The sequence below is a fragment of the Cervus elaphus genome, chromosome 3 (genome assembly GCF_910594005.1).
Source record: "Cervus elaphus chromosome 3, mCerEla1.1, whole genome shotgun sequence".
Classification (NCBI taxonomy): Eukaryota; Metazoa; Chordata; class Mammalia; order Artiodactyla; family Cervidae; genus Cervus; species Cervus elaphus.
In genome coordinates, this window is record NC_057817.1 from 15,474,372 (window position 1) to 15,501,797 (window position 27,426).

At 37.7% G+C, this 27,426-nt stretch overlaps 1 protein-coding gene across 1 annotated transcript; it reads right to left on the reverse strand.

Moving 5' to 3' along the window:
• TSPAN19 (tetraspanin 19) lies at nt 1–26,357 on the reverse strand. The gene is made up of 9 exons (XM_043880647.1): nt 26,306–26,357; nt 18,419–18,511; nt 18,258–18,330; nt 15,923–16,047; nt 11,264–11,338; nt 7,773–7,883; nt 3,628–3,771; nt 2,406–2,489; nt 1–202 (listed from the first exon to the last, which is right to left on the reverse strand). Exons 2-9 carry the CDS (start codon nt 18,497–18,499, stop codon nt 134–136), a joined length of 762 nt encoding a protein of 253 aa, XP_043736582.1. The 5' UTR covers nt 18,500–18,511; nt 26,306–26,357; the 3' UTR covers nt 1–133.
• Between the last annotated feature and the right edge of the window lie 1,069 nt (nt 26,358–27,426).

Here is a 27,426-nt window from a genome sequence, read left to right on the forward strand (position 1 = left end):
TCACATAGAACCACTGACTTAATTAAATCTTAAACAATGCATATAATTCAAAACTTTTCTTCGGACTAGAAAAATTCAATATGATTATTTTAAGAATTAACTGGTTTCTTCCAGACAAATTAAAATCCAGTCGTCACTTTTCTGCATATATTCTATTCTTGATGTGTCTGAAGAAAGAAATAGTTAATGAGAATTGCAAAACCTGGAAAAAAGGGAAACAATAAGAGATCAAAATGTAATCAATAAGAATAATTGGTAAAGTTAACACCGTGTAATCACCAAAATGTATTCTGCAAAAGGAAAAGGGAGGAAGGAGGGTGAAACCATTTCCGAGTAAGGTACATATATATCATTGTGAATAGGAAGTCAGCAGAGTAAATCTTCTAGGATAACCCAGCTGTCACCAAGTTCATTTACAGAGAAGCAGAAGGAATAGACTGCTCAATTTTAATTACATGGTCTATCACTGGGCTAGATGCTGTGATAAATTGCTGTTTGGTATTCATCATTTTTCTAACGTCATCACTTTCAAAAAACTGCCTCTTTTTGTTACAGGATCCTGAAGGATGGTCTGCAAAGGGTAGATGATAAACTGGAACACAATAATATCCCCCATTCAGTCTTATCTTAATTGCCTCCGGATGAATACAATAGAGAATAAACATTTAAAAAGAGTATCAATGCTTAAAAGACTGTCTTGTTTACCACCATCCTGAGACTAAACACTCTTACCAGTTGAAAAGCATTTATGGAACTTTAGGTGAGTGCCCTGGTTGTTGTTCAGTTGCTAAGTTGTGTCCTGGTCTTTGCATGCCAGGTTTCCCTGCCCTTCACTATCTCCCAGAGCTTCCTCAAACTCATGTCCATTAACTTGGTGATGCCGTCCAGCCATCTCATCCTCTGTCACCCTCTTCTCCACCTGCCCTCAATCTTTTTCAGCATCAAGGTCTTTTCCAATAAGTTGGCTCTTCACATCCGGTGGCCAAAGTATTGGAGCTTCAGCATCAGACCTTCCAATAAATATTCAGGACTTATTTCCTTTAGAATTGACTGGTTTGATCTCCTTGCTGTCCAAGGGATTCTCAAGAGTCTTCTCCAGCATCACAATTCAAACACATCAATTCTTCAGCATCCAGCCTTCTTTATGGTCCAATTCTCACATCTGTACATAACTACTGGAAAAACCATACCTTTGACTATACAAAACTTTTTTGGCTAAGTGATGTCTCTGCTTGTAATACTCTGTCTAGATTTGTCATAGCTTTCCTTCCAGGGAGCAAGCATTTTTAAATTTCATGGCTACAGTGACTGTCTGCAGTGACTTTGGAGCCCAAGGTAAGAAAATATGTCACTGCTTCCACTTTTTCCCCATCTGTTTGCCATGAAGTGATGGGACTGGCTACCCTGGTCTTAGTTTTTTGAATGTTGAGTTTTAAGCCAGGTTTTTCACTCTCTTCTTTCACCCTCTTCAAGAGGCTCTTTATTTCCTCTTCACTTTCTGCCATTAGAGAGGTATCATCTGTATACCTGAGGTGGTTGATACTTCTTTGTGGATCAACATAAATTAAATTTGCTATCTTATTTTGGCCAAATCACATGTTATATATTTATTCTGTTATACTCTACACAATAACAATCTATATGGTCTTACAATTTCTTTGAATTCATACATTTCACGAGCTTTTATTGGTCTTCAACTGGGACTGGAGAATGAAGTACTATTTCTGAACCTCGATTTTGCAGTTGGCACGCTGGAAGTCAAGGAATATGTAGATTTTGCTTCCCATTGTATCTCCAGCATCTAGTACAGCCGCTGACACATGGTAGATGTTCTTTTCCCTTCCAAATTTATTGAATGAATGAATGAAGCAATGAATGGAAGAGTGTATGATTGACTAGATTTACTAATGTCAAACATCTGCCTACATTTAAGAAATTTGCCAGTGTACAGACTGCCAATCATGGTCAACTCATTGCCAAGATATGAAGTATTTTTTTTTAATCACAAAGAAATGAAATCATTACCTCCCAGGAAAACAACTTTTTTTTTTTATAAAGCCATTAAAAAAATATATGTTTCTGTTTTTTTGAACATGCCACACACCATGTGGGATTTTAGTTCCCCAACCAGGAATTGAACCCAAGCCCCCTGCATTGGAAGTGGGGTGTCTTAACCAACTGGACTGCCATGGAAGTCCTGGATGACAACGATTTCCAGGCTCCACCCAGGCTGATCTAAGGATATTGCCTCCAGTTGGGACCTCCTGTGTGTGAACAGTTTCAAGGTCCTGGCTCCTATTGGATTAATTAATCTGCTTAGGTCTCCATCTGGTTGTTCTACAGTGTATCCCATATACTTTATACTTAATTTTGTTTTATATTTAAACATATAAACAAAAACTTACCTCTGAAACCAAAAGTCCAAAGTTAATTCCAATTAATGTCAAAGCATTAGCATGATACCATGTGTTGATTTTATTTTCACAACCCTAAGGAAAAGAACTTACTTAGATTGGCTTGGAGATATAAATGGTTTTATACATAATTCCATTACAGAGAAGAGACAAAGAGATTAGTAATTTACCAAAGTCTAAAAAGCAAGTCAATATCTAACTGGAGACTGGACTTTTTAGCCCAGAAAGCTTCATATAATAGCAGGATGCCCCAGGTGCTACTTTTTAAGTTGCTAAGATGTTGTCAGGTAGTCGAAATCAGAAATTTACTAAGTTTTGAGAGGGATTTGATTTTCTGAATACTACTGAAATTCAGCAGGGTGTATACTATTGCCTAACGTGATATTTCCCAAAGAGAACCTTTTTTGGAGAATCCTCCAAATGGAGATTCCTTAAAGGGAGATTCCTTAATGGAAATTCCTTAAGTGGAGATTAAATAGAATCCTTAAATGGAGACTCCTCCATTTATCTATGAATGAATTATCTTATTGAAAGATAACATCTTAAAATTAGAATAACATCAAAGTATTAGATTAACACAAAGTATTAGTATAACACAAAGTATTAGATTAACAAAAATGTATTAACACAAAGTATTACACAAAGTATTAGTATAACACAAAATATTAGGTTAACAAAAATGTTAATTTTATTAACATTAGAATAACACAAAGTATTAGAAGTTATTGGGATGGAAATCCCCAGTGTATCATGTCCTATATCTGTAAATAGCAGTTGCTACAGATGAAACTCTACTATGGTTTCTGCCACCTTAATGGGAACACCACCCTTGACACATCTCGGATTTCCTCCCTTAGTTTTTGCCAAACCTCATGCCTCTTTATTTCTGCTGCTGCAGTTCCTTTACCAGTCCTATACAACTGAGATTCGCCAAAAGGATCTCCTCTGTCAAAAGATGGCTGAGGAGAGAGTTGATGGAATCCCAAGTTCTAGGCACACTTAGATCACATATTCCATAAAGTTTAATGAATTTCTTAGGTAAGTGATATAATCCACTTCGCTGTGGTTTCATTAGCAAGGTGCTTAAGAACCTAATAACCATGAATGGCATTGTTTTTAATACAACAATTTGCTCAGGATTCTAAAATGACTTGCAGAAAAAAAGGGAGGAGGGTTACTGTAAACACTTGGAGAAGCCTTGGCTTATATTTACCTGTAGGTATGTTGCATTCAGTGGCTCATCACAAAACCACTTTCTTAATGTAGAATTTGTGCAAGAACATGGCACCTGTTCTGAATTTTCTTTATTCTTATTCTTGGTCCAATCTGTGTAATTTTTTCGGCCACAACACTGAAACTAGAAAAATGATTCTATAAGTTTTACTATAGAATATTCAAAATGCAGTTAATTATATGACTCCTATGCTTCTCAAATGGTTTTATGATAAATTTATTAATTTATTCTACATTGAAATATAACAGATTAGACAAGTATATTTTTTGTTTATTTAAACCATTAACCTGTTGCTACTATGGTTGATATTAACCAGAATTAAAGATCTCTACTCATATAAGTGGGCTATGTTTGAATGAAATTGTTATATCTGAATTTACCTTATTGAGTTCAGGATGAAAGATATACTTGATTTACTAAATCATGTTTAGAGCCAGAACATAGGCGGGCGAATCCCTTGAGCCATACCTTCTCCTAACTATAACAGTTTTCTTTATGATTTCTCTAAAATATGCTGCCATATGTGTTTAATATACATAGAGACTCAGGGTTATTTCTACATTCTTAGGGTTAATGTAAGATGTTAACCTTATATTTTGTATTGTGTGAAAAGCTGCCACACACACACACAAGAAAAAAAACCCAAAAAGGTAAAAAGGAAAAGAGTCATAGGAATGATCAAGCATTTATGAAATGTCTCATTTCCAATCCTATCAAATTGAGTGGAAAGGTGTGAAAGAATCAGTTTATGTATTTGTCACCCAGAAAATAAGAGAAAGTTATTTTTTAACTTTCTCTTAAAAAAACTTAAATTTAAAAAAGTAGTTTTTAAAGTTAAAGTGTCTGAGGAGGCCTTGGAAATAGCTGTGAAAAGAAGGGAAGCCTAAAGCAATGGAGAAAAGGAAAGATACACCCATTTGAAATCAGAGTTCTAAAGAATAGCAAGGAGAGATAAGAAAGCCTTCCTCAGCGATCAATGTAAAGAAATAGAGGAAAACAATAGAATGGGAAAGACTAGAGATCTCTTCAAGAAAATTAGAGATACCAAGGGAACATTTCATGCAATATGGGCTCGATAAAGGACAGAAATGGTATGGACCTAATAGAAACAGAAGATATTAAGAAGAGGTGGCAAGAATACACAGAAAAACTGTACAAAAAAGATCTTCATGACCCAGATAATTACGATGGTGTGATCACTCACCTAGAGCCAGACAACATGGAATGTGAAGTCAAGTGGGCCTTAGGAAGCATCACTATGAACAAAGCTAGTGGAGGTGATGGAATTCCAGTTGAGCTCTTTCAAATCCTGAAAGATGATGCTGTGAAAGTGCTGCACTCAATATGCCAGCAAATCTGGAAAACTCAGCAGTGGCCACAGGACTGGAAAAGGTCAGTTTTCACTCCAATCCCAAAGAAAGGCAATCCCAAAGAATGCTCAAACTACTGCACAAATGCACTCATCTCACACGCTAGTAAAGTAACGCTTAAAATTCTCCAAGCCAGGTTTCAGCAACAGGTGAACCGAGAACTTCCAGATGTTCAAGCTGGTTTTAGAAAAGGCAGAGGAAAAACAAAAGAAAAAGAAAAGGCAGAGGAACCAGAGATCAATTTGCCAACATCCGCTGGATCATCGAAAAAGCAAGAGTTCCAGAAAAACATCTATTTCTGCTTTATTGACTATGCCAAAGCCTTCGACTGTATGGGTCACAATAAACTGTGGAAAATTCTGAAAGGGATGGGAATACCAGACCACCTGACCTGCCTCTTGAGAAACCTGTATGCAGGTCAGGAAGCAACAGTTAGAACTGGACATGGAACAACAGACTGGTTCCAAATAGGAAAAGGAGTATGTCAAGGCTGTATATTGTCACCCTGCTTATTTAACTTATATTCAGAGTACATCATGAGAAATGCTGGGCTGGAGAAAGCACAAGCTGGAATCAAGATTGCCAGGAGAAATATCAATAACCTCAGATATGAAGAATGACACCACCTTTATGGCAGAAAGCGAAGAAGAACCAAAGAGCCTCTTAATGAAAGTGAAAGAGGAGAGTGAAAAAGTTGGCTTAATGCTCAACATTCAGAAAACTAAAATCATGGCATCTAGTCCCATCACTTCATGGCAGATAGGTGGGGAAACAGTGGAAACAGTGGCAGACTTTATTTTTTTGGGTTTCAAAATCACTGCAGATGGTGACTGCAGCCATGAAATTAAAAGACGCTTGCTCCTTGGAAGGAAAGTCATGACCAGCCTAGACAGCATATTAAAAAGCAGAGACATTACTTTGCCAACAAAGGTCCGTCTAGTCAAGGCTATGGTTTTTCCAGTAGTCATGTACGGATGTGAGAGTTGGACTATAAAGAAAGCTGAGTGCCAAATAATTGATGCTTTTGAACTGTGGTGTTGGAGAAGACTCTTGAGAGTCCCTTGGACTGCAAGGAGATCCAACCAGTCCGTCCTAAAGGAGATCAGTCCTGGGTGTTCATTGGAAGGACTGATGCTGAAGCTGAAACTCCAACACTTTGGCCACCTGATGCGAAGAGCTGACTCACTGGAAAAGACCCTGATGCTGGGAAAGACTGAGGGCAGGAGAAGAAGGGGACGACACAAGATGAGATGGTTGGATGGCATCACCGACTCAATGGACACGGGTTTGGGTAGACTCTGGGAGTTGGTGATGGACAGGGAGCCCTGGCGCGCTGCGGTCCATGGGGTCGCAAAAAGTCAGACATGACTGAGCGACTGAACTGAACTGAATTGCAAGTGAGTAGATCATTATTTTCTAAGCTTGTTATTGAAAGTTATAGCATCAGTACCACCTATGTTGCATTATGTGCCAACAATATGTGCCAACAGTCTTGGAAACGTTGAATGACTAATATAGTACTTTAGAGACTGGGTACTGAAAGTTAATAAAATCTACATATACTATCTCAATGCTCAATGATATTCATGGCTAGGAAACATAAGTTGGAATCTCATTAATGACAGTGATGTCATACATATAGAAGTGTTTTCCTGATTATCAGTTAATGACCATAAGAAGGTTTGATACACTATTAGTCATAATGCTGTCTGAAAATGCAATACCTTTTCAGATCACATACACCAAAGAAAAAATAAGGTGAATAAAATCATTTATAATACATTTAGTTTCTCCTAAGAAGCATTTCTTATTAAATATACTAAAAATAATAACTGTTTATGTGAAACTCTGGTATAGCACTTGGGCACAAAATCTAGTGTAGTTTGTCAGGGATTGAATTTTGGCTATGCCATCTATTAGCCATGTGGCACTGGCTAAGTTACGAATTTCTCTACCTTCATCAACAAAATGAAGATAATAGTTCTTACCTCATTGGACTGAGAGGACTAAATAGTTAGTATATGCAAAGCACCTAAAAAAGGAACTGGGGCTATGTAAATGTTTGCTATTTTTTTTTTTTTATCAAGCATTTACTATGTTCCTGTGCCGATCTATTCTTGTAACCATTTGGGTGACTACACACATTCCCTTACCTTGCCAAGAAACATCTGAACAGTGAAATAATAACCCTAACAACATTAACTAACAAGTATTAGGTTGCTTACTGTGTCCGAGATCCAAGGCTTTCTATGCATTAAATATATTACTTCCTTTGTTCTTGACAACCAGAGGTAGGGGTTATTCTGCCTATTTTGTTAATATGGTACCTGAAGTTAAGAAGATTTCTTATCCAGAATCATAAAGTTACCACATGGCAAACCTGATGTTCAGGCTCAAATGGGAACCAACAGGATACTCTGTTGCCAGCAGGGACTGGGCTTAGAATTTATCTCCCCCTGGATGCAACAGAGTAGGTTATTGTCACACTTGGCAGAAGACTCCCAACACTTTTACAGCTGAATCCAGGTTAAAATGACCAGACAGCAATTGACCCAGAAAAGTAGATACACCTTACAAAAGAAGGGTAAAACTCAAGATCTGCAAACTTAGACAATCCTATCGCACCTCATTTGTTTAGAAGAAATACAAGAACCTCTCATTCCTGTGCCCATCCCCTGTCCTTCCTTGTCTTCCCACTTCTCAGCTGTCACCTTTGGTGTCTAATTTTTTACTTTTAGGATAATTTCATCTTACTGTTTTCTGCAGAGCATTCAGAATCATCCACTTGGGTATATCTTGAGGAAAATCCTCAGATCCATACTCAGAAATGATGGAATCAATTTTATTATGCCATGCTTGGTGAACCTGTTGAAAATTTTATTAAAAATGAAAATTTGAGAGAAACTTCCCTTATGGTTCCTCATAAGAAGTATTCAAACTCAGTTTGTTATTTTCAATTTATTTCTAAGTTTTTTTTTTTTCTTCCTATGATTATTTTTAGCAATGAGCAAGTGTGAATACCTTTGGAATTTTACACTGTGATCTACAGGAAGACTACATTAGACTTCTTTTATGATTAAGAAGAATATTATGTGCTGCTATCCTCAGTGTTGAAGGGTTCTAACATTTCTTCTCATAATGTCAGGAAAAATTGTGAAAGACATAAATGGAAAAGATGACTGAGGATCTTTTCAATGGAAACTAGGTTTTCTCTAGTGCACCTTCAGGGTTCTCTGATTCTATGAGTCTGTACCTTTGACAGCCTTTAATTTATTTTACAACTTTGTAAGCTGTGTATTTGTCGCTCTCAATATCCCAATTCAAATGATTCTTTGTTGGAGGGAATTGCAGATGAATTTTTCCTGGTGGGGATGAAATTGATCCCTTTCCTTTCAAAGTCAGTTTTTATGTCAGTTTTTGTATCTATATAAATGTTTTCTCTTTGGACTCTCCTTCTAATTAGTTTTTATATCTAAACTAGTTCCCACATTAATCAAGGTGTTAAATAAAATTATTGACCTGAATCTACTGTATATTTTACAAGAATTACACTTTTTGATTTAAAAATTATTTTTTCATAATGCTAAAGCAAAAATAATCATACCTGAAAGTCTGGGGGAAAATTGTTATTTTGAAATCTAGATATTGCATGGGTAATTTTCTATAGGAACTTATACAAGCATTTAAAAATTTATATGGCTTTCATAAATAAGTCCTAATTTGGTCCTAAAAAATAGTAAAAGGTAGAAATTCCAGATGTTATTTTCATTTTATGAACCATGATACAGATACTCAAAGAATATGATATTTGCTTTGTTTACCTGAATGAAGAAGAGGTGTGACTTCTAAACCTAAATCATTTGAAATCTAGTCTAATACTTTCTCATTGTAATATGCTATCTTTGAATGATGAAAACTAGATAACTGGTTGAAATACTACAATAATTAAGACATCTGTACATGTTAAACTCTTACATACTTACATCTAAGGAGCTTAGAATGATATAATGTGTTATTCATATAATCTATTTCATATATTCTCTGAGTTAATTTTTATTCAGAATAGAAAATGATGCTTTTCTATTTTATACTGTTGTGATGACACGGAGACATACATCCTCATTTAACTTTTAAAGCTTAACTTGGGAGATTGAGAGTGCCCACGATCACACTTTAGTATATAAGAGTCAAAATGATTTTCATATATAATCTAGGTTACTACTATATAGATAAAATTCCCTCACACATATTCAATGTGAAAAATATCCAGTGAAGCCCTAGTGCATCTCCAACACTGAGTCAGCATTATAAATGACATAAAATATTTAAAAGCTCGTGAGAGCTTAATCCAGTTTGAACTGTAGAAGTCAAGGTGATATAAACTAAGCCGCTATCTCTAAGACTGGTTAACAAATGTTAGAGTTCAGACTCTGTCATTTGGCCATGATATATTTTACATGTATTTCTGGGCTCAAAACCAGTTTTCTGTTCTAGAAAGCAGGACTTACAATACATCTCTGGTATTTGTTATGAGGATCAATAATATAGTGCCAACAAAGTGCCTATCACAGTCTTTGGCACATGGTAGTTATTATTAAATGAGAGATTTTATTATTCCTAAAATAGGTGGAGAGGAGTATGTGAATAATACTTAAATAAATATGGGTGACATTGATTAACTGTATCCATGTGTTAAAAGTCCTTAAGTCTAATATTCAGGTTCTATCACCAGGTCCAAAAATTAGAGGATGATGTGTTGGGATCAAGACAGCATTACAGGACTCACTTGACTGTGTGTGCATGCACACACATTTTTTCATGTGGAGAGAAGAAATTTTAGATATAAATGCCAAGTCATTAACAATAGGCCCTAAGTAATTAGATACCCAGGACAGATGCCAAGCACAAGAGAGCAAATGAAGTTGGAAAGCAATGGTGTTATATAGAAAAGATTTTGTTGAGGTTTGGCTATTAATTACGCGTTGAGATATATATATATATACTTTGCTTTGTTCATATATATCATATATATATTATATACATATATAATATATATAGAGAGAAGGCAAGTGCAAGTGAGAGAGAGAGAGTTTGAAGGCTAGGAACCATAGGAATTGATCAGGGTCGCCTTCAAAATTCAATGAGGGAAGGCCTTTCCTGGTGGCCCAGTGGTTAAGAATCCGGTGCCAGGGTGGGGCACACGGGTTCAGTCCCTGGTCCAGGAAAATCGCACACGCTTCGGGGAAACCAAGCCTGTGCTCTGTGACTACTGAAGCCTGCATGCCTGGAGCACGTGGTCTACAACAACAGAGCCATCGCAATAAGAAACCTGGGCAACACAGTGAAGAGTCGCCTGTGCTCACCGCAACTAGAGAAGGCCTGCAGGCAGCAACAAAGACCCAGCACATCCAAAAATAAATAAATAAAAATTATTTTTTAAAAGTCAAATAAGGGCAGGTAGAGAGCTCTTAAATAGCTACTCTGTTACAGGGACTTTATAACTGTCAGTTAATGATAACTCTATAAGGTAGTAGATGAAGACGTAGGTTTAAGGACCGACTTCAAGTCCATGGTCTTAGTGTTATAAGACAGTCCCCCAGGATACAAAAACAGACCTTGACGGCACTGAAATACTGAAGTTTCTTAAAGAATTGAAAGTAACTATAGGCTGTAAAGAGGTAAGTTGTGTTACCAAAAAGTTTTCAGGCAATTTATTATGTGCTTTTTTTGAACTTAAAAAATATAAATCACCTGTTAATTTAATTGTGTCACTTATGGCCATAACTATACAAATATATGAATTATTCAGTACATCTTATTTAATGAAATTGCAAAATTTAAAATTAGTACTAATTAGTATCTTTAGAAAGTCTAAAGATATTTCTTTACAAGAACAGAATATAGTACGGTGATGTGGTTATTAGTGACAGCCAGGGTTGGCTGAGGGGGCCAGTTTTGGATTCCCCATTCTAAGTATTATCTCCTTTTCCCCCTGCATTTTTTGTCATTTACAACAACATTCTCAGTCTTCTGCAGACAGAGTTAAGACATGAACTCTGTCCTCCATTCCAATCTGACCCTTGTCTCCTTTCTATTATACAATTCTAGTACTCCCATTTCATCCTTTTTCCCCTAAAGACATTTACTTACCTTTAGCTTTTAATGTAGGTTTAATATAGGTTTAGGTCTCAATAATCTACATCTGATTTTCCTATTTTTCAAATAAAAGGATGATGTTTCCATACCTCTTCTTTCTTTGCAAAGATGAGTGTTGAAAGTACAACCTGGACACCAACAGCCCACATTAACAATACTGCATACTACGAGAAAAGAAACAGAGAGATGAGAACTATGCTCCTAATATATTTTTTAGATACTACAGTGATGGAAAATGCACATCATATGAAATATGCAGTCTTAAAATATACATAGGTATTACTGAGGTTTCCTGTTCTCATATACATGAGTGAAATCATTACATCAAAAGGCAAAAAAATCAATGAACATTTGGATAAGAGTAAGATAGAAAGAAGTGATAATATTTCATGAGAACTCTAACAGACTATTTGGTCTAATGGAGTTGATAATAACACCCTCTTCATTCAGATCTAAAACTCATAGAGGGGAATTTAAATATCTTGACCTCCACTTAACACCACTCCTCTAACACTACAGAACTCACTAAACTGTGACCAGATATAAACTATTCCATCATGCACAAAGGAATGACAGCCTTAACAACAAGAAAATAATGAGAAAGTAACAAAGGCAACAGCAATAGTAGAGTCTATATGCACATTTGGACTATTGCTTTGAAAACTAAAACTACTTCAAAGCCAAACAAAATGATTTTTGCATTATTTGATTCTTGTTTTAAAACTTATGGCCACTGCAATCTTCTTCATTACAGCAGCACAGTGTTACATATTATCTAGAATTCAAAATAACTTCTAAAGTGATGTGTCTGAATATTTTATTAAATAAAATACAAGAATGATTTAGTTAGTATTATTCATTTTACATATTTTAAACATTTAATACTTTAAAACAGTCCATTAACATTGCTTACTCGACATAAATTGTGTTTCCTATTTTCAGGGACAAAAATAGGTTTGTCTTTAGATCTGTTTAAAATTTTCGGTTTTTAATACTTCTAAACACAATACCTCACTTAATCTTCACTATCAAGAAATAGTGGTGAAGACAGGTAGAGACAGAGAAAATGTGCAAAACAATTTTTTGTTTAAGTTACTGGGTTTCTTTTCAATGGCAAGCTGGTTGAGGTCTACTGGACCCTTGCAGGTTTCTGATTCAATGGCAATATGAAATGCTACATTTGTCTAAGCTATTATTCAACTCTGCAGAGAGTTAATTTACAGAACTCTGATAGTATCAATAATACAAAAGTCCCATCATAATGCAAATGATTACTATTCATGAAAATACAAATGAATACAGTTTATAGAGAATATAAATCTCCACAAGTCTAATTCTCATTTAAACCAGTTGTGACTTCTTACTGGTTCCCCTATAATTAATTATTTAAATAAAGTCTCTGATACATGTTCATTTTCATACAGGTAAGTCATGATTTTATCCTTGAAAATTATTATCTTTTAACCTCAGTTAGATGTCGACAGAAATAAGACTAAAATTTTCCTGCAAGCCATTTCTGTCCCAGTTTCCATATCCAAAATCAGAAGTCCCATGAGAAAATTATGCTAAAGCCCCCAGAATAAAAGAACGATAAAATTTGAGAGTTAAAGGTGTGACTTTGAGGAGAATAAGAAGAGAGTGAGGTCTTTTTTTCCAGGTATTGCCAGGATAAGGTGGCAAGACCCCAGAGGGAAATGAAGGTGTGGTTTCCAAATCTGCCTAAAATGCTTCTGCCCCTGGTAATATTCAAATAACAAGAAGTAGCAATTACTAACAATAGGCAGCAACTAATTCCTCTGCCAGGCAGGACTCCTTCAATTACTATGTCATTGGCAGGGTTGACTGTCTCAGGTCTCAGGGGAGATAAACTGCAAGAAAGGAACTGAGGTAATGGTCCCTTACCAGTCCTTCACAAGAGAATTTCACCGATATGCCGGTACTGCATATCCTGATGAAGAGCAACCCTGGTTTTGCTGCTCCAGGCCATTCAAACAGCAAATGCACAGTCCTGAAGGAACCACATCAGCCGAGACAGGGAGCGCTTTCATGGTAATGGTGTCAGCTGATAACAGAACCCAGAGTGATCACCAGGACTGTCTGTGCGACATAAGAGTTAGGCATTCTTGGCAAGAGGCAGCGTTGGCTAGATTTGAATTTCCTATCACAGGAAAGTGCCTGTGAATTAAAACTGATTTGAGGACTTCCTGGTGATCCAATGGCTAAGACTCCGAGATCCCAATGCAGGGGTCCTGGGTTCCATCCCTGATTAGTGAACTAGATCCCACATGAAACAACTGAAGAGCCCATAGGCTGCAACTAAGACCTGATGCAGTCACATAGTCACTAAGTCACGTCGGACTCTTTTGCGACCCCACGGGCTGTAGCCCACCAGGCTCCTCTGTCCGTGTGATTTCCCAGGGCAAGAATACTGGAGTGGGTTGCCATGTCCTTCTCCAATTTGATTTAAAGAAAATGTTAAAAGCTATATTTCACCTGAAGATATTATGAAGAAGATATTAAGAAGAGGTGGAAAGAACATACAGAAAAACTATACAAAAAAGATCTTAATGTCCCAGATAACCACAATGGTGTGATCACTCACCTAGAGCCAGACATCTTGGAGTGCATTCAAGTGGGCCTTAGGAAGCATCACTACGAACAAAGCTAGTGGAGGTAATGGAATTCCAGTTGAGCTATTTCAAATCCTAAAAGATGATGCTGTTAAAAGTGCTGCACTCAATATGCCAGCAAATTTGGAAAACTCAGCAGTGGCCACAGGACTGGAAAAGGTCAGTTTTCACTCCAATCTCAAAGAAAGGCAATGCCAAAGAATGTTCAAATTACTGCATAATTGCACTCATCTCACACGCTAGTAATGCTCGAAATTCTCCAAACCACGCTTTAAGAGTCCGTAAACAGAGAACTTCCAGATGTTCAAGCTGGATTTAGAAAAGGCAGAGGAAACAAATTGCCAACATCCGTTGGACCATAGAAAAAAACAAGAAAAAACATAAAAAACAAGACGTTTTAGGAAAAACATCTGCTTCATTGATTACTCTAAAGTCCTTGACTGTGGGGATCACAACAAACTGTGGAAAATTCTTAAACAGATGGGAATACCAGACCATCTTACCTGCCTCTTGAGAATCCTGCATGCAGGTCAAGAAGCAACAGTTAGAACTGGACATGGAACAACAGACTGGTTCCAAATAGGAAAAGGAGTATGTCAAGGCTGTATATTGTCACCCTGCTTATTTCACTTATATGCAAAGTATATCATGCAAAATGCTGGACTGGATAAAGCACAAGCTGGAATCAAGATTGCCAGGAGAAATATCAATAACCTCAGATATGTAGATGGCACTACCCTTATGGCATAAAGTGAAGTGTAACTAAAGAGCCCCTTGACGAAAGTGAAAGAGGAGAATGAAAAGGCTGGTTTAAAACTCAACATTCAGAAAACTAAGATCACGGCTTCTGGTCCCATCACTTCATGCCAAATAGATGTGGAAACAATGGAAACAGTGACAGACTTTATTTTGGGGGGCTCCAAAATCACTGAAGATGGTGACTGCAGCCATGAAATTAGGAAACGCTTGCTCCTTGGAAGAAAAGTTAAGACCAACCTATACAGCATATTAAAAAGCAGAGACATTACTTTGCCAACAAAGGTCGATCTAGTCAAAGCTATGATTTTTCCAGTAGTCATGTATGAATGTGAAAATTGGACCATAAAGAAGACTGAGTGCCAAAGAATTGATGCTTTTGAACTGTGGTGTTGTATAAGACTCTTGAGAGTCCCTTGGATTGCAAGATCAAACCAGTTAATCAAATCAGTCTTGAATATTCATTGGAAGGAATTATGCTGAAGCTGAACTCCAATACTTTAGTCACCAGATGAGAAGAGAGCCTACTCATTAGAAAAGACCCTGATGCTGGGAAAGATTGAAGGCAGGAGGAGAAGGGGACGACAAGAGGATGAGACGGTTGAATGGCATCACTGACTCAATGGACATGAGTTTGAGCAAGATCTGGGAGATGGTGAAGGACAGGGAAGCCTGGTGTGCTGCAGTGCATGGGGTCGAGAAGAGTTGCACACGATCGAGTGACTGAACAACATAGTTCACCTGAATCTGTGGATTGGTATGTGATCCACACCATTCTCGTGTATGGTAAATGACTCAAGTTCAGATTTGTATTCCTCATTATGAGTTATATTTTCATGTATATGCCTGGGGAGAGATAGTGTGCTAACCTGATGCCAGAGTCTGGCCCCCTCAGCAGTTATATTTCTCTTGGTTAAATTATATATTGTGGTCTCAATTATAAGTTAGCATCGCACATAGTACACCCACAGGGAGAAAATGTGCCAACTACAGGCCACTGTTTCCTTTTCCCTCCTAAGCTTCAATGTTCATTGACTTTAACACATTTTATTCTGATTTTAGTCTTCATGTTTAAGTTTAGTTAGTTGTAGCTCACCTTAGGCAATGGATACATATTGACCCTGTGTTGAAAATTAATATCTAATGTGTTAAGTGTTGAGGTTCAGATGTTGTCCACTGAAAACTCAGCAAGAAAATTCTGTCTAAGCAAAGATTCCTGGGAGGGGATACTTCATTGCCTTGCTCCCAAGAGCCCATTATAGTGCAATGTTTCAGTGACATAGTCATTTTTTTTCTCACTTGTGTAATTTGAACACTGAAAATCAAAGCTACAAATTCAGACTATTGAAATGAAATACGTACCAGAATTAGGAGCCACCTGATCTCATTGTGAATTCCCAAATAACCCAAGAGACAAAGAAGAAGAATAGCAGATCCAGTTCCAATCAAAATTCGAAAAATATACACTGTCAAGTGATTATTTTCATCTGTGGAAACCACAAAATAGCTATTATTAAGTGATATGTTTTCTATTTAATAATAAATGCAGCAACCCAAGGTTTCCCTAAGCAGCTGTTGCCAAATCACTAGGATTCTCTTTCTTTCTCTCTTTTTAATCTCATTCTAGCACCTCTTACTTATTCTTACGGACTTTTCTTCCTTTAATGACATGATAGAGAATTTCTTCAATCTCAGAAGATCTCTTTAAGTTAACCTTGTTTTTAATGTCTTCTATGAAAGAAGACAACTTTTTCTTGCATGAATTCTTCTGTGTATAACATCTGTCCAAACATTTATGTATTCATTCATTCATTCATCAAAAATAGTTTGAGTACCTAACATATGTGGGCTTCCTTGGTGGCTCAGTAATAAAGAATCCGCCTGCCAATGCAGGAGATGCGGGTTTGATCCCTGGATCGGGAAGATCCCCTGGAGAAGAAAATGGCAACCCACCTGAGTACTCTTGCCTGGGAAATCCCATGGACAGAAAGAGGCTGGCGGGCTACAGTCTATGGGGTCACAAACAAGTCGGATATGACTTAAGCAACTAACCAACAGCCTAACATGTGGGTTCAGTTTCCCTTGTATAAGACCCTGAGTTTATTGCTAATATGGCCCCATTAAAAGTGTATTTTATTCTCTCCCCATCTAGACTGAGCTCTCTGGGCTAGAGACTATATATATACTTATATAGTCAACAGACTAACTGTTAAATGGTTAGTGCTATGGCAGATGTAGTGCTTAACAAATAATTTTTTAAAGGGAGAATGAATACATTAAATATGCCCTATTTTATGGGAGAAGACCAGAGGCAGTGCGCAGTGGTGTGCTGGAACAAGATTGTTCTGGCACATAAAGCCAAGGGTTACATTTTCACAAGATCTGTAAGCTACCTCAGTCCACACTGGCACCTTAAAACTGGCCATTCTGGGATTCTTTAAACCACAGAAATCAGCGCATTAAAAAAAAAAAAATCCTCCATTGCAGAAACTTACTGGCACGGTACTGGGTAGAAAAGCACCTGATCCAGTAAGGGGAGAAGGTGAAGGTAGGCAAGATTACTGGAGAAGGTAACACTTGAATTTAGGCTCTGAATGATAATTGGAAATCTCTAGGTTGGAATGGTGGAAGCATTCTGAGACACAGGACGGTGCAATGTGTATAGAAACTTAGCCTTGCTGGCATTAACAGTTTCAGGCAGGTGAGACTGGGAAGGTTTGCAGGAGTGAAATTATGTGTTGTTTTTGAGTCTTCCTCACTGGAATTAAGCTCCGTGAGGACATGCCCTTTATATTTCTTGTACACTGCTGTATCCTTAGCTCATGGGATAGTGCCTAATGAGATATATATATATCTCCATTCTCTCTCTATATATATGTATATATACATATCCTTCTTTATCTATTCATGTATTCATGTACAGTTGTTTCCACATAGGGAATATTATATTTCTAACCATGTGATGGTGATAGGATACGGTAACTGAGTTGGTTTGGTTTTTTTTTTTTGGTTGTGTTGGGTCTTTGCCACTTTTTGCTCAAGCTTTCTCTAGCTGTGGAGAGCGGGGACCACTCCCGCACTCTCGCTGTGATGACTTCCCCTGTTGCATAGCACAGGCTTGAGGCTTGGGCTTCAGCAGTTGCAACTGTCTGACTCTAGGACCCAGGGGCTAGGAGGCTGTGGTTCCGGGATCTAGGGTACAGGCTCCGCAGTTGTGAACGTGATCAGTTTCCCTGCAGTATGTGGGATCTTCCCGGATCAGGGATCGAACCTGGGTCTCCTTCCTTGGCAGGCAGGTTCTGATCCACTGCACCACCAGGGAAGTCTGGTAACTGAGTTTTAAAAGAGATTATTTAACTTGGGCAGTGAAACTATATTGATCTCCATTATCTCTTAATATTTATAAATCTGTAAAAGTCTCGAGTTAGCAGAACCGCAATCCTTTATTTCTCTCATCTCTCTTGCCCAGAGTTTCTAGCTTTTTCTCTTAAAATTCTCTCTTCTTGTGGTCTCGGATTTAAGTCTTATTATTTAATAAGGTGTTTCTAAAACCAATTGACGAAGACCTTCTGAGGAAAAATTGAACAGTACTTAATGAATTTTAGGGAAACACTGCCACCTGCTGACTAAGTCACGTACTCAGTTGCTTAACATTGAATGCTTTATTTGATTTAGAGAAAGCAAAATAGATACATACCCAAAGCTGTGAAAAAATTATTTCCATCTAATAAAAGCCATGTACCAAATCCCATGAGTAAAAGTCCCAGAACCTACAAAAAATATCCAATACTTATTTTTTTAACTATCTGCTAATAAAGATGTACATTTTCTTTACTAAATAATTATGAAGAAACTTACCAAGAAAGCTCCATTAATGAGATTAAGAAAGTATTTAAAAATCAACCTCTTGTTTTTCCTTAACATTATTTTTCTCCGCATATACTGATGATTCTGAAAAGATAAGCACAACTTTCACTAGAAACACCACAGTAATAACTTGGAATAATTCTGCCTACTCATATCTTTTATTTGTATGTTTTCCCTCACACCAGCCGTCAGTATCACATTCCTCTTTGTTCTCCTGAATATAACAAAATATTGAAGAGTGTCTTGAAACTGTGTCTGTCTTTATCTGCATTTTTTTTGTCCAGGCAGTTGAGATCAAAGGGCATTTGTGTAACATGTCAAGAGCTGCCTTACTGAATTTCCTGCAGTTTTCAGAAAGTAAAGTATTTTGTTTGCAGTCATAACACACCTTGTTCTCCTTGCCAGAAATCTTTCCTTTACATCTGACTGCCTTCCTCTTTCCCAGAAGAATGTTATCTCAGAAGCCTTTCCCTAATCTCGCTTTGTTGCCTGTGTTCATCTTTACTTTCTCCCTTCCTATGTAGACTTTCAGGCCCTTAAGCAGAGAGAACAGATCTTGCATATCATAACCCCAAGTCTAACATATAGTGGGAACCATGTGTTACAAATACAGATTTGTTGACTAAATCAATCAACAAATTATATTTTTTATTTATATAAATAATAATTATATTATTTTATAAATAATGAATATATTATTCATAAATAGTGAATTATATTATTTAACTAGTTTACAATTTACTTTGGTATACAGTACAGTGAAAAGAACAACGTGGTTTTAAAAAAAAAATGGTTTTCCAGATACCCTATTTTCCTAAAATATTTATGGAAAAGTCAACATTTATCCTACTGTTTTTGAGTGCTTGGTTTATTAGATATGTAGGTTTTACATTTTCTTGGGTATGTTCCTGGGTTTCCTTTTTTCTTTCACTTTTTCAACTCTAGCTAGCTCCATATTTTAAAAAGTACTGTGGTTTACAATGTTTCAACACATGCAGCAGATAACTGACACAGTGCCAAGTGTGAAAGTGAAATAGCATATAAGCCCCTGTGCCCCTGTCCTTTGAAGGAAAAGGCTTTTGCTTTAGTCTCCCAGGCCTCCCTCCAGTCTCAAAAGGCTGACTCAAGAGTTAATGATTAGGAAATGTGAAGATGTAGAAACAAAGAATAGCTGTTGGGCTAGGGAGCTGGTAACAATTTAGATTAGAAATCTGCCACACAGCAGAACCACTGAACTCATAGTTCCCTGAAAGATACAAACAAAGGCCTGACACATTCCTAAGTTATTTTTATAAGAAACAGGCCCCCGCCAGATGAAAACTGCTGACCATAAGAACACAGACCCTAGAGTGGTTGAAACCCAGGGATTGATGATGCTGAAGACTTCACCTTGATGCCAGCCAATCCAAGAATTGTGTACCAGCCGATCACACACCCCCGCAACCGCCTCCCTCACACCGCCGCTTGGACCTTTCCAGCACGAGCAGCCTGTTCTCCTTGCTGGATGCCCTGCAATAGACACTGTGCTTTCCTCTGGCTCAGAGGATTGGCTTTACTGCATGTGAGCGAGTGGACCCAAGTTTGATTCAGTAACAAAAGCAGGTTTAGTAAGACGAATTTGAATCTGTCTGTCCCTAGTTAGGAAGAAACCAATCCATCTGTTGAACTGAAAGTGCCTTACATTCCACTGCCTTAGAAAGTGGAATGTAAGAGATGTGTAGGACAGCACCCACACACTTTCCTCTTTACTTCATTCTAAGGCCATATTCCTCCTAAAAATCCCCAAGGTATTTCTTCCCAGCTTCAGAGTGTCTCCAGGCTTTATCTTCCACCCTCTGCCTCGAACTCTTCTGCTGCTGTTTGGTTTCTCCACTTTCTGTCCTCTAGTCTTATTCGTGGATTCCTCCAGTGCCTGGACTTTCTGGAGGGGACACTCAGTGGGAAAGACCGCCCGATTTTTTGTTGTTGTTGTTGATTTCTAAGATGCTTTAGATCTACATTTTGGCTTCAGTTTTACTTACTGCAGTACATGAAAAAGCTGTGATCCTCTTCTACAGTCTGAACAAGAAAGTGAAAGTGAAAGTTGCTGTCTTGTCTGATCCTGCAACCCCATCGACTTAGTCCATGGAATTCTCCAGGTCAGAATACTGGAGTGGGTAGCCTTTCCTTTCTCCAGGGGATCTTCCCAGCCCAGTAATCAAACCCAGGTCTCCCACATTGCAGGCGGATTCTTTACCAGCTGAGCCACAAGGGAAGCGCAAGAATCCTGGAGTGGGTAGCCTATCCCTTCTCCAGTGGATCTTCCAGACTCAGGAATTGAACCAGGGTCTACCTGCATTGCAGGTGGATTCTTTACCAGCTGAGCTATGAGGGAAGCTACTTAAGCCCTAAATCCTCACTTCTGTTTCTCTACAAATGAGAAAGAGAAAGAAGACTAATAAATGATAACTCTCTACAGGGACTCTGGTATGGAATGTTGAACAAGAGGCTTGACTGTTGATCTGATAATAGTTAGCAGGTTAGAGTCAAGGTTAAAATGTTTTATCAAAGGACCCAATTACAAAAATAAACTGGTGTTTATTCTCTCTTGGTCCAAGATGTGTAATTGGTTCTCTACTGGGAAATCATCCTAGACATGTGGGGTGTTGCTCCAGCCTGTTAAAATATATGGCTCCCAAATTTGTTCGAGGTGCAGTCCTCTACAGTCAGCAGAAAGGAAGAGGATGAGTAAACTCAGGTGAACATCTTTTAAACACGCAAGGTAGAAGTTGCATACTTTTCTGTTTATCTTCCACTGGCACACAGCAGTTAGTCACATGGCAATTCTCAGCTGGAAGTGGAGGTAACTATATGCCCACGATGAAGGAGAGAAGTGAATTAGGGTGGGAAAAGCCAAACAAAATGCCCAACAGGAAATTGTGATATGAAAGATAATCAGAGAGAGAAAAAGATGGCTTTAACATATTTCATTATGCTTTACTATGAATAAAAAAAGAATCAAAGATGATCAGAAAGATTTTTTTACAATGGGAAAATAAAAGAATAATGATAATCACTGGGATTGTTTGAAAAAATTCATAAATTCTATTAATTTAATATTTAAAAATTCAGGTTGAATTGATAAAAGAAAATCTTGTGGTTAAGCACTGGAAATTTAGGGCAGGCAAGTGGAGAGCATAGACAATATAGAATTGGGGTCATCGATAGAGAACTGATATCTTGGGAATAAATGAAGGAGATAAGGGACTAACCATAGATTATAATAAGCAGAGGTTTGATTATAGAAAATTACATAATTAGGAATTTTTATTTTATATTTTTATGTATCTATGTACTTACTTATTTAATTTTATTTTATGGCCACACCTGCATAGCATGTGGGATCTTATTTCCCCAACCAGGGATCAAACCCATGCTCTGTACATTGGGAGTATACAATCTCAACCACTGGGCAGCCAGGGAAATCCCTGGATTTTTTTAAAAATCAGACTTTATGAAATGAGAAAACAATCATTTCCAAAATACTGTTGAATGAGACAGATGTCAAAGAGGGAGAGACTTCTGAACTCTCAAAGTCAGCTGACTTGGTTAAGGAGGATGCTCATGGTAACTTCAAAACAGTAGAACTTTAGTCCATTTAGACCATTTTCTATTAATTGTGTATGTTTCACCACCTATGTCAGTCAAACTATTTTTTTTCCCTTCGCTTATACTGAAGTAAAGAGCTTGTTGAATAATTGTGGACTCTGAAAGTTTTCTCTCTCTTTAAAGAGAATAGATAGAAAAGAATGTGGTTGGGAGTGATAGGATCAGAAATTTTTTAAAATTCCCCCTTTTTAGACAGTAAGTCAATTTGATCAGTTGCAGAGTTATACTATTGACTGATGAAGGTTTGAAAGTTCTCTTTGTAGAATAATTTTTTTGTTCAATTCTAAATTAGAAAAATAAAATATTGGTTTGGGGATGTGATAAAAATTTAGATTTTTTTTTTCTTTTGGTAGTTCTTTCTCAATAATAAATGAACCACTTCTAAAAGTAATTGCAAAGTTTGGAAAGCTTTTGTTCACAGAGGTTTGATAGTATAGAGAGGAAGATGATTAATTACTTAGACCAGCCTGTTCTTTGTTTTCTTCATTTTAGGGAAAAAAATTATGTAGATACCACATGAAGACAGAGAAACTATTGTGGTAAGATCGTGAATCCTGTTGATATTTGAAAAGTGAGAAAAGAGATTATGGCATTTGATAGTTATTTTTTTCTTTGTTTCCAGAATGGACAAAAGCCCATGATCACACTAAGTTATCATTTAGATTTGTTGCTTTTACAGTTGAGACTAAGCCCCACCCGCTGCCTGTCCCATCCATCACTTGAGACTTCACTTCCATTGTGTGCATGTTTGTTAGAGGGCAGGGTGTTAGGCTACAATATTTGTTTAACCTCCCTAAGAACTCTTCAAGGTATCTGTCCTGAAAGCTGCTAATTTATGGTCTAGCAGACTTATATTATATGCAGATAGTAACTAACTGTGAATGAAAGAATGAGAAGTGTGATGCAAAGTAGCAAAATGAATGCTTCACCAATAGCAACCCAGAACTGTCCCCGGCCCTGCATCTTGTAGGGAGGCAGGGAGTTTTTTGCTGTTGTGTTTCAAAAGCTGGAACTGAATCATGCCATATTTCCCATTGCTGCTGAAACCACTCATAGAAGACACGCTGCCTATGTGCATTGTCATGCATCTTAATGTCAGTCCTTTGCTTTACATGACATAAATAAGTTGGTGGTTTTGTTTTAGTGTGGTAGAGATTTTTTTGTTGTGTTTAGTTTTGCTTTTACAGATGGTTAAGAGTCTGCCTGACGTGTGGGAGACTCAAGCTTGATCCCTAGGTCCGGAAGAGCCCCTGCAGAAGGAAATGGCAACCCACTCCAGTATTCTTGCCTGGGAAAACCTCATGGACAGAGGAGCCTGGCAGGCTACAGTCCACTGGGTCACTAAGAGTAGGACACAACTGGGTGACTTCACTTTACTTCAGTCCATTTGGGCTGTTATAACAAAATAGCAAAGACCAGGTAGTCAACAGAAATTTATTTCTCACAATTGTAGAAGCTGGAAGTCTGAGATTAAAGGTGCAAAGTTTCAGACTTCTTTTATCCTCATATGGCATAGGGAGCTCTGTGGGATCTCTTCCATAAGATCACTAATCCCATTCATGAGGGCCCCACCCTCATAAACTAATCACCTACTCTGAAAGGTCCCATCTTCCAACACTGTCACATTGGGTGTAAGGATTTCAACATGTGAGTTTTGAGGGGACACAAACATTCAGACCACAGCAAACGGTTCAAGTTAAAGAGAACACATCAAACTAGGTGTCTTAGCAACCAGCCAAGGAAGCCCTAAGCCATGTTTGCACAGAACGGTAAGAGATGGTCATGTGCTGATCTTTTCAAAGCCTTGCATACTAAAGAGGTTGTCAGTGAAAATGATTTGCTTACACAAAGGTACACAACTTAGTGCAGTTCCTATGTAAATATTTGTAACGTGGTAGACATATTTTATTTTGTTATAGACAAAGAATTTCTTTTTGACTTAAATAAAGTCCTGGTATGGTATTTCTTTGGTTCATTTCCTGATTCCTTAATAAATGGTCTAACAGCAGAGATATTTTTTAATAGTACAAATGCTATAGGGAAGGAGAATTTACAGCAACTCACCTATTCGTAAGTGTCATTTTTCATTAGTTAAATAATACTCTAATAACTGTTTTTAAGTTCCTTCTAAGTGCCAGAAGACAGGAACACACACCCACATACACACACACACACACACACACACACACACACACACAATGAATAAATAAGACAAACCATTAGGGAACCAAACCCGTGGCCAACTCTGAATTGTGTGTTGCGGGTTCAGAGTCTGGGAATAAATGGAACTGGGAAGTTTCAGAAAGGAAGTGAATTTGAGGTAATCCTTGAAGAATAATTAAGAGGGTTCCAGTCAGACAATAGGGGCTTCCCTGGTGGCTCAGTGGTAGAGAATCTGGTTGCAACATAGGAGACATATGAGAAGAGGGTTGAATCCCTGGGTCAGGAAGGTCCCCTGGAAAAGGGAATGGCAACCTGCTCCAGTATTCTTCTGGCCTGGAGAATCCCACGGACAGAGGACCCTGGCAGGCTCCGTCCATGGGATTGCAATAGAGTTGGACAAGACTTAGTGACTAAACAACAACATCACTTCATAACTAAATATGTACCACTTCTTGTTGGGAAAATCCCATGGACAGAGGAACCTGGCAGGCTACAGTCCATAGTCACAAAGAGTCATATACACCACTGAGCGCAAAGACACATAGATAAAAACAGGTTAGAAGAGGAAGTTTTCAATACAGATGGAACACTGTTCCCAGGCTTTGGAGTGAAGTACATGAGGGCTTGAGTAGAGTGGCAAGAGATGACAGATAAGGCTGGAGAAGTAGACCCAGTAAAGATTGTGAGTGCTTTGCTAACAATTTGCAAATAGTCATAGACTATAAATCAATTCAACTTGAAACTATTGTTTAACTATGCAGCATTTAGCAAAAATCTATTTAATTGCACTCTTCCTAGAAATTATACCCTAAGTGCATTATGTTATTTTTCCATAACCCTTTAACCTGAGTAACTTGTTTTTTTTTTTGGGGGGGGGTTGTTTGTTTTTAAAAGTAACTTGAAAGTATGAGTTGTAGAAACATGCACCACAAATTAATCTTCAGAAGAACTTCCAGGATTCTTCTTTTTTGCTATTAATTTGTTTGACAAGGTAAGCATTAAGAAGGAAAGAAATTCAAACAACATCTTCAAATTAGTTGTTTAAAGTCAGTTTTAGAAATTAATTGATTACTAATGGATTTGATATTCTTTAAGAAAAGCATGAATAGTTTCATAATTACAAATAAAATTTTAAGCTTAATGTGAATTGCAACAAAATATGTTAGTTCAAACATTTTAAACAAAGAGTTTGAAAGTTTGTAAATCAGCAACAAAGCTAAAAAAAGGAAAACTGTTACTTGAGTATGGTCTTTAATACTGAAAATATCCAAAATTTAATTCTAAAACCAGGAGCAGTTTATTTTGAAAATCATTTTCTTTCTTGAACGAACAGGTAATGTGTTTTTTTAATATCAAAAGTCTACTGATTTCTCACTCTGTATTGTTAGTTCTTAAGTTGACACAATACATTTTATTATTCAATTGTTACCAGGAAACATGGTCTATTTTCTTTCAAAGACTCAATGATATTGTTTGCTTTTGGCTTAGTGTATATCAGACAGCTTCTACAATTAGCTTAACTGCTTCCTCTTGGAATTTAATGCTTCATTTGCAAACTTTAAACAAATGAAAAATCAGTTGTATACAATATATTTGCTTAACCAATAATAGGAACTTTATGAATTTTTAAGTCAAATGTTATGATATAAGCTTAAAATTCAAATTTAATATTAAAAAAAATGTGTCACTGTCAATATTTTACAGTAAAACATATTCCAGAATATAATTTTTTAATTTCTCACCCCACACATCCATTCACTTAGAAAATTTTGATAGTCATTGCTGATTGATTTTTTTCTATTTTAAAAGAAACTGGTGTCACGGAAGGCAAACAATTTATTGGCTTTTCTTCCATACTTCCAGGACCCACAAATCACTATTCAGGAGTAAGGTTTTGTGGAATGTACAATTTATACATGAGCAACTCAACATTCACTAGATGCATATAATAAAAACAGATAAGTAAGAGACAATTTAAAAGTCAGGCTACCTCTAATTGTGTAGCTGTAAGAAAGTGTTGTTTCTTTATTAAATACTTTCCAAAATTAATGAAATATTAAAATCTACCTGGAATAAAATGTAAGTTCCGCACCGAGCTTCTGAGATGAAGCGTTCGTTCTCGTTTGGAATAGAGGTAGTTTGTCCTGCTGGGGCACCTGTAAAGCCCATCTTCCTTGGGATTGGCGGTTGCCGTGGTTACTCTTTGTTTGGAGGGCGGGCGCTGTTTTCCAACACAGCTGGAGGATTCAGCCACTGCTGGTGAGCGAGCACCCCTCAAGACCCGGGTTGATGGAGCGGGAGGCGCCGCAAAACTGCGGGGGCGCAAGTGGAGCCGGGCCCCTCTCCGCCAAGGCCAGGCTTGAGGGCGAAGGGGGACCGCGCGCCCAGGGAGCGCTGAGCCAGTCTGTAGAGCGCGAGGCTCCTTTCAGTTTTGAAAAACTTTGGTAGTTCACTCAGAACTTGAAGAACTATAATTGAAGGGGGGGGGGGGGTTCCTTAAAATTTATCATTTTTGGCTGCTTTGTGTGCGTGCTCAGTCTTGTCCGACTCTCTGCGACCCCAGGGACTCTAACCCTCCCGGCTCATCTGTCCATGGGATTTCCCAGGCAAGAATATTGGAATGGGTTGCCATTTCCTCCTCTAGGGGATCTTCCAGACCCAGAGATGGAACCCGCATCTCTTATGTCTCCTGCATTGGCAGGCGGGTTCTTTACCCGCTGAGCCACGAAGACTCCCCACTTAAGCCACTAAGACACCCCACTAAGCTCGCTTGGCACCTTTAGCCAACTCCAGTTGATTTACTATCAACTTGAAGTAGTTTACCTAGCGTCTTTGCAGTAGGATCGATCCAAGGCTGCTGTATCCAATTTTGTAACCACTGGCTAGAGGTGACCATAGAGAGTTTAAATGCAGCAAGTCCGAATTGAAACGTGCTGTAAATGTAGCCATTTCCTGATCCAGGGGATCTTCCCAACCCAGGGATCGAACCCCGGTCTCCCGCACTGCAGGCAGACGCTTTACCTTCTGAGCCACCAGGGAAGCCCCCAAAAATGTAAAATACACATCAGATTTTGAAGAATTATTAATGTACAAAACAAAGTGTAAACTTTTTAGCTATGTAATAAATGCTTTTCTGCTGAGTCTATGTTGAAATAATATTTTGGATATAATGGATTGAATTAATATAT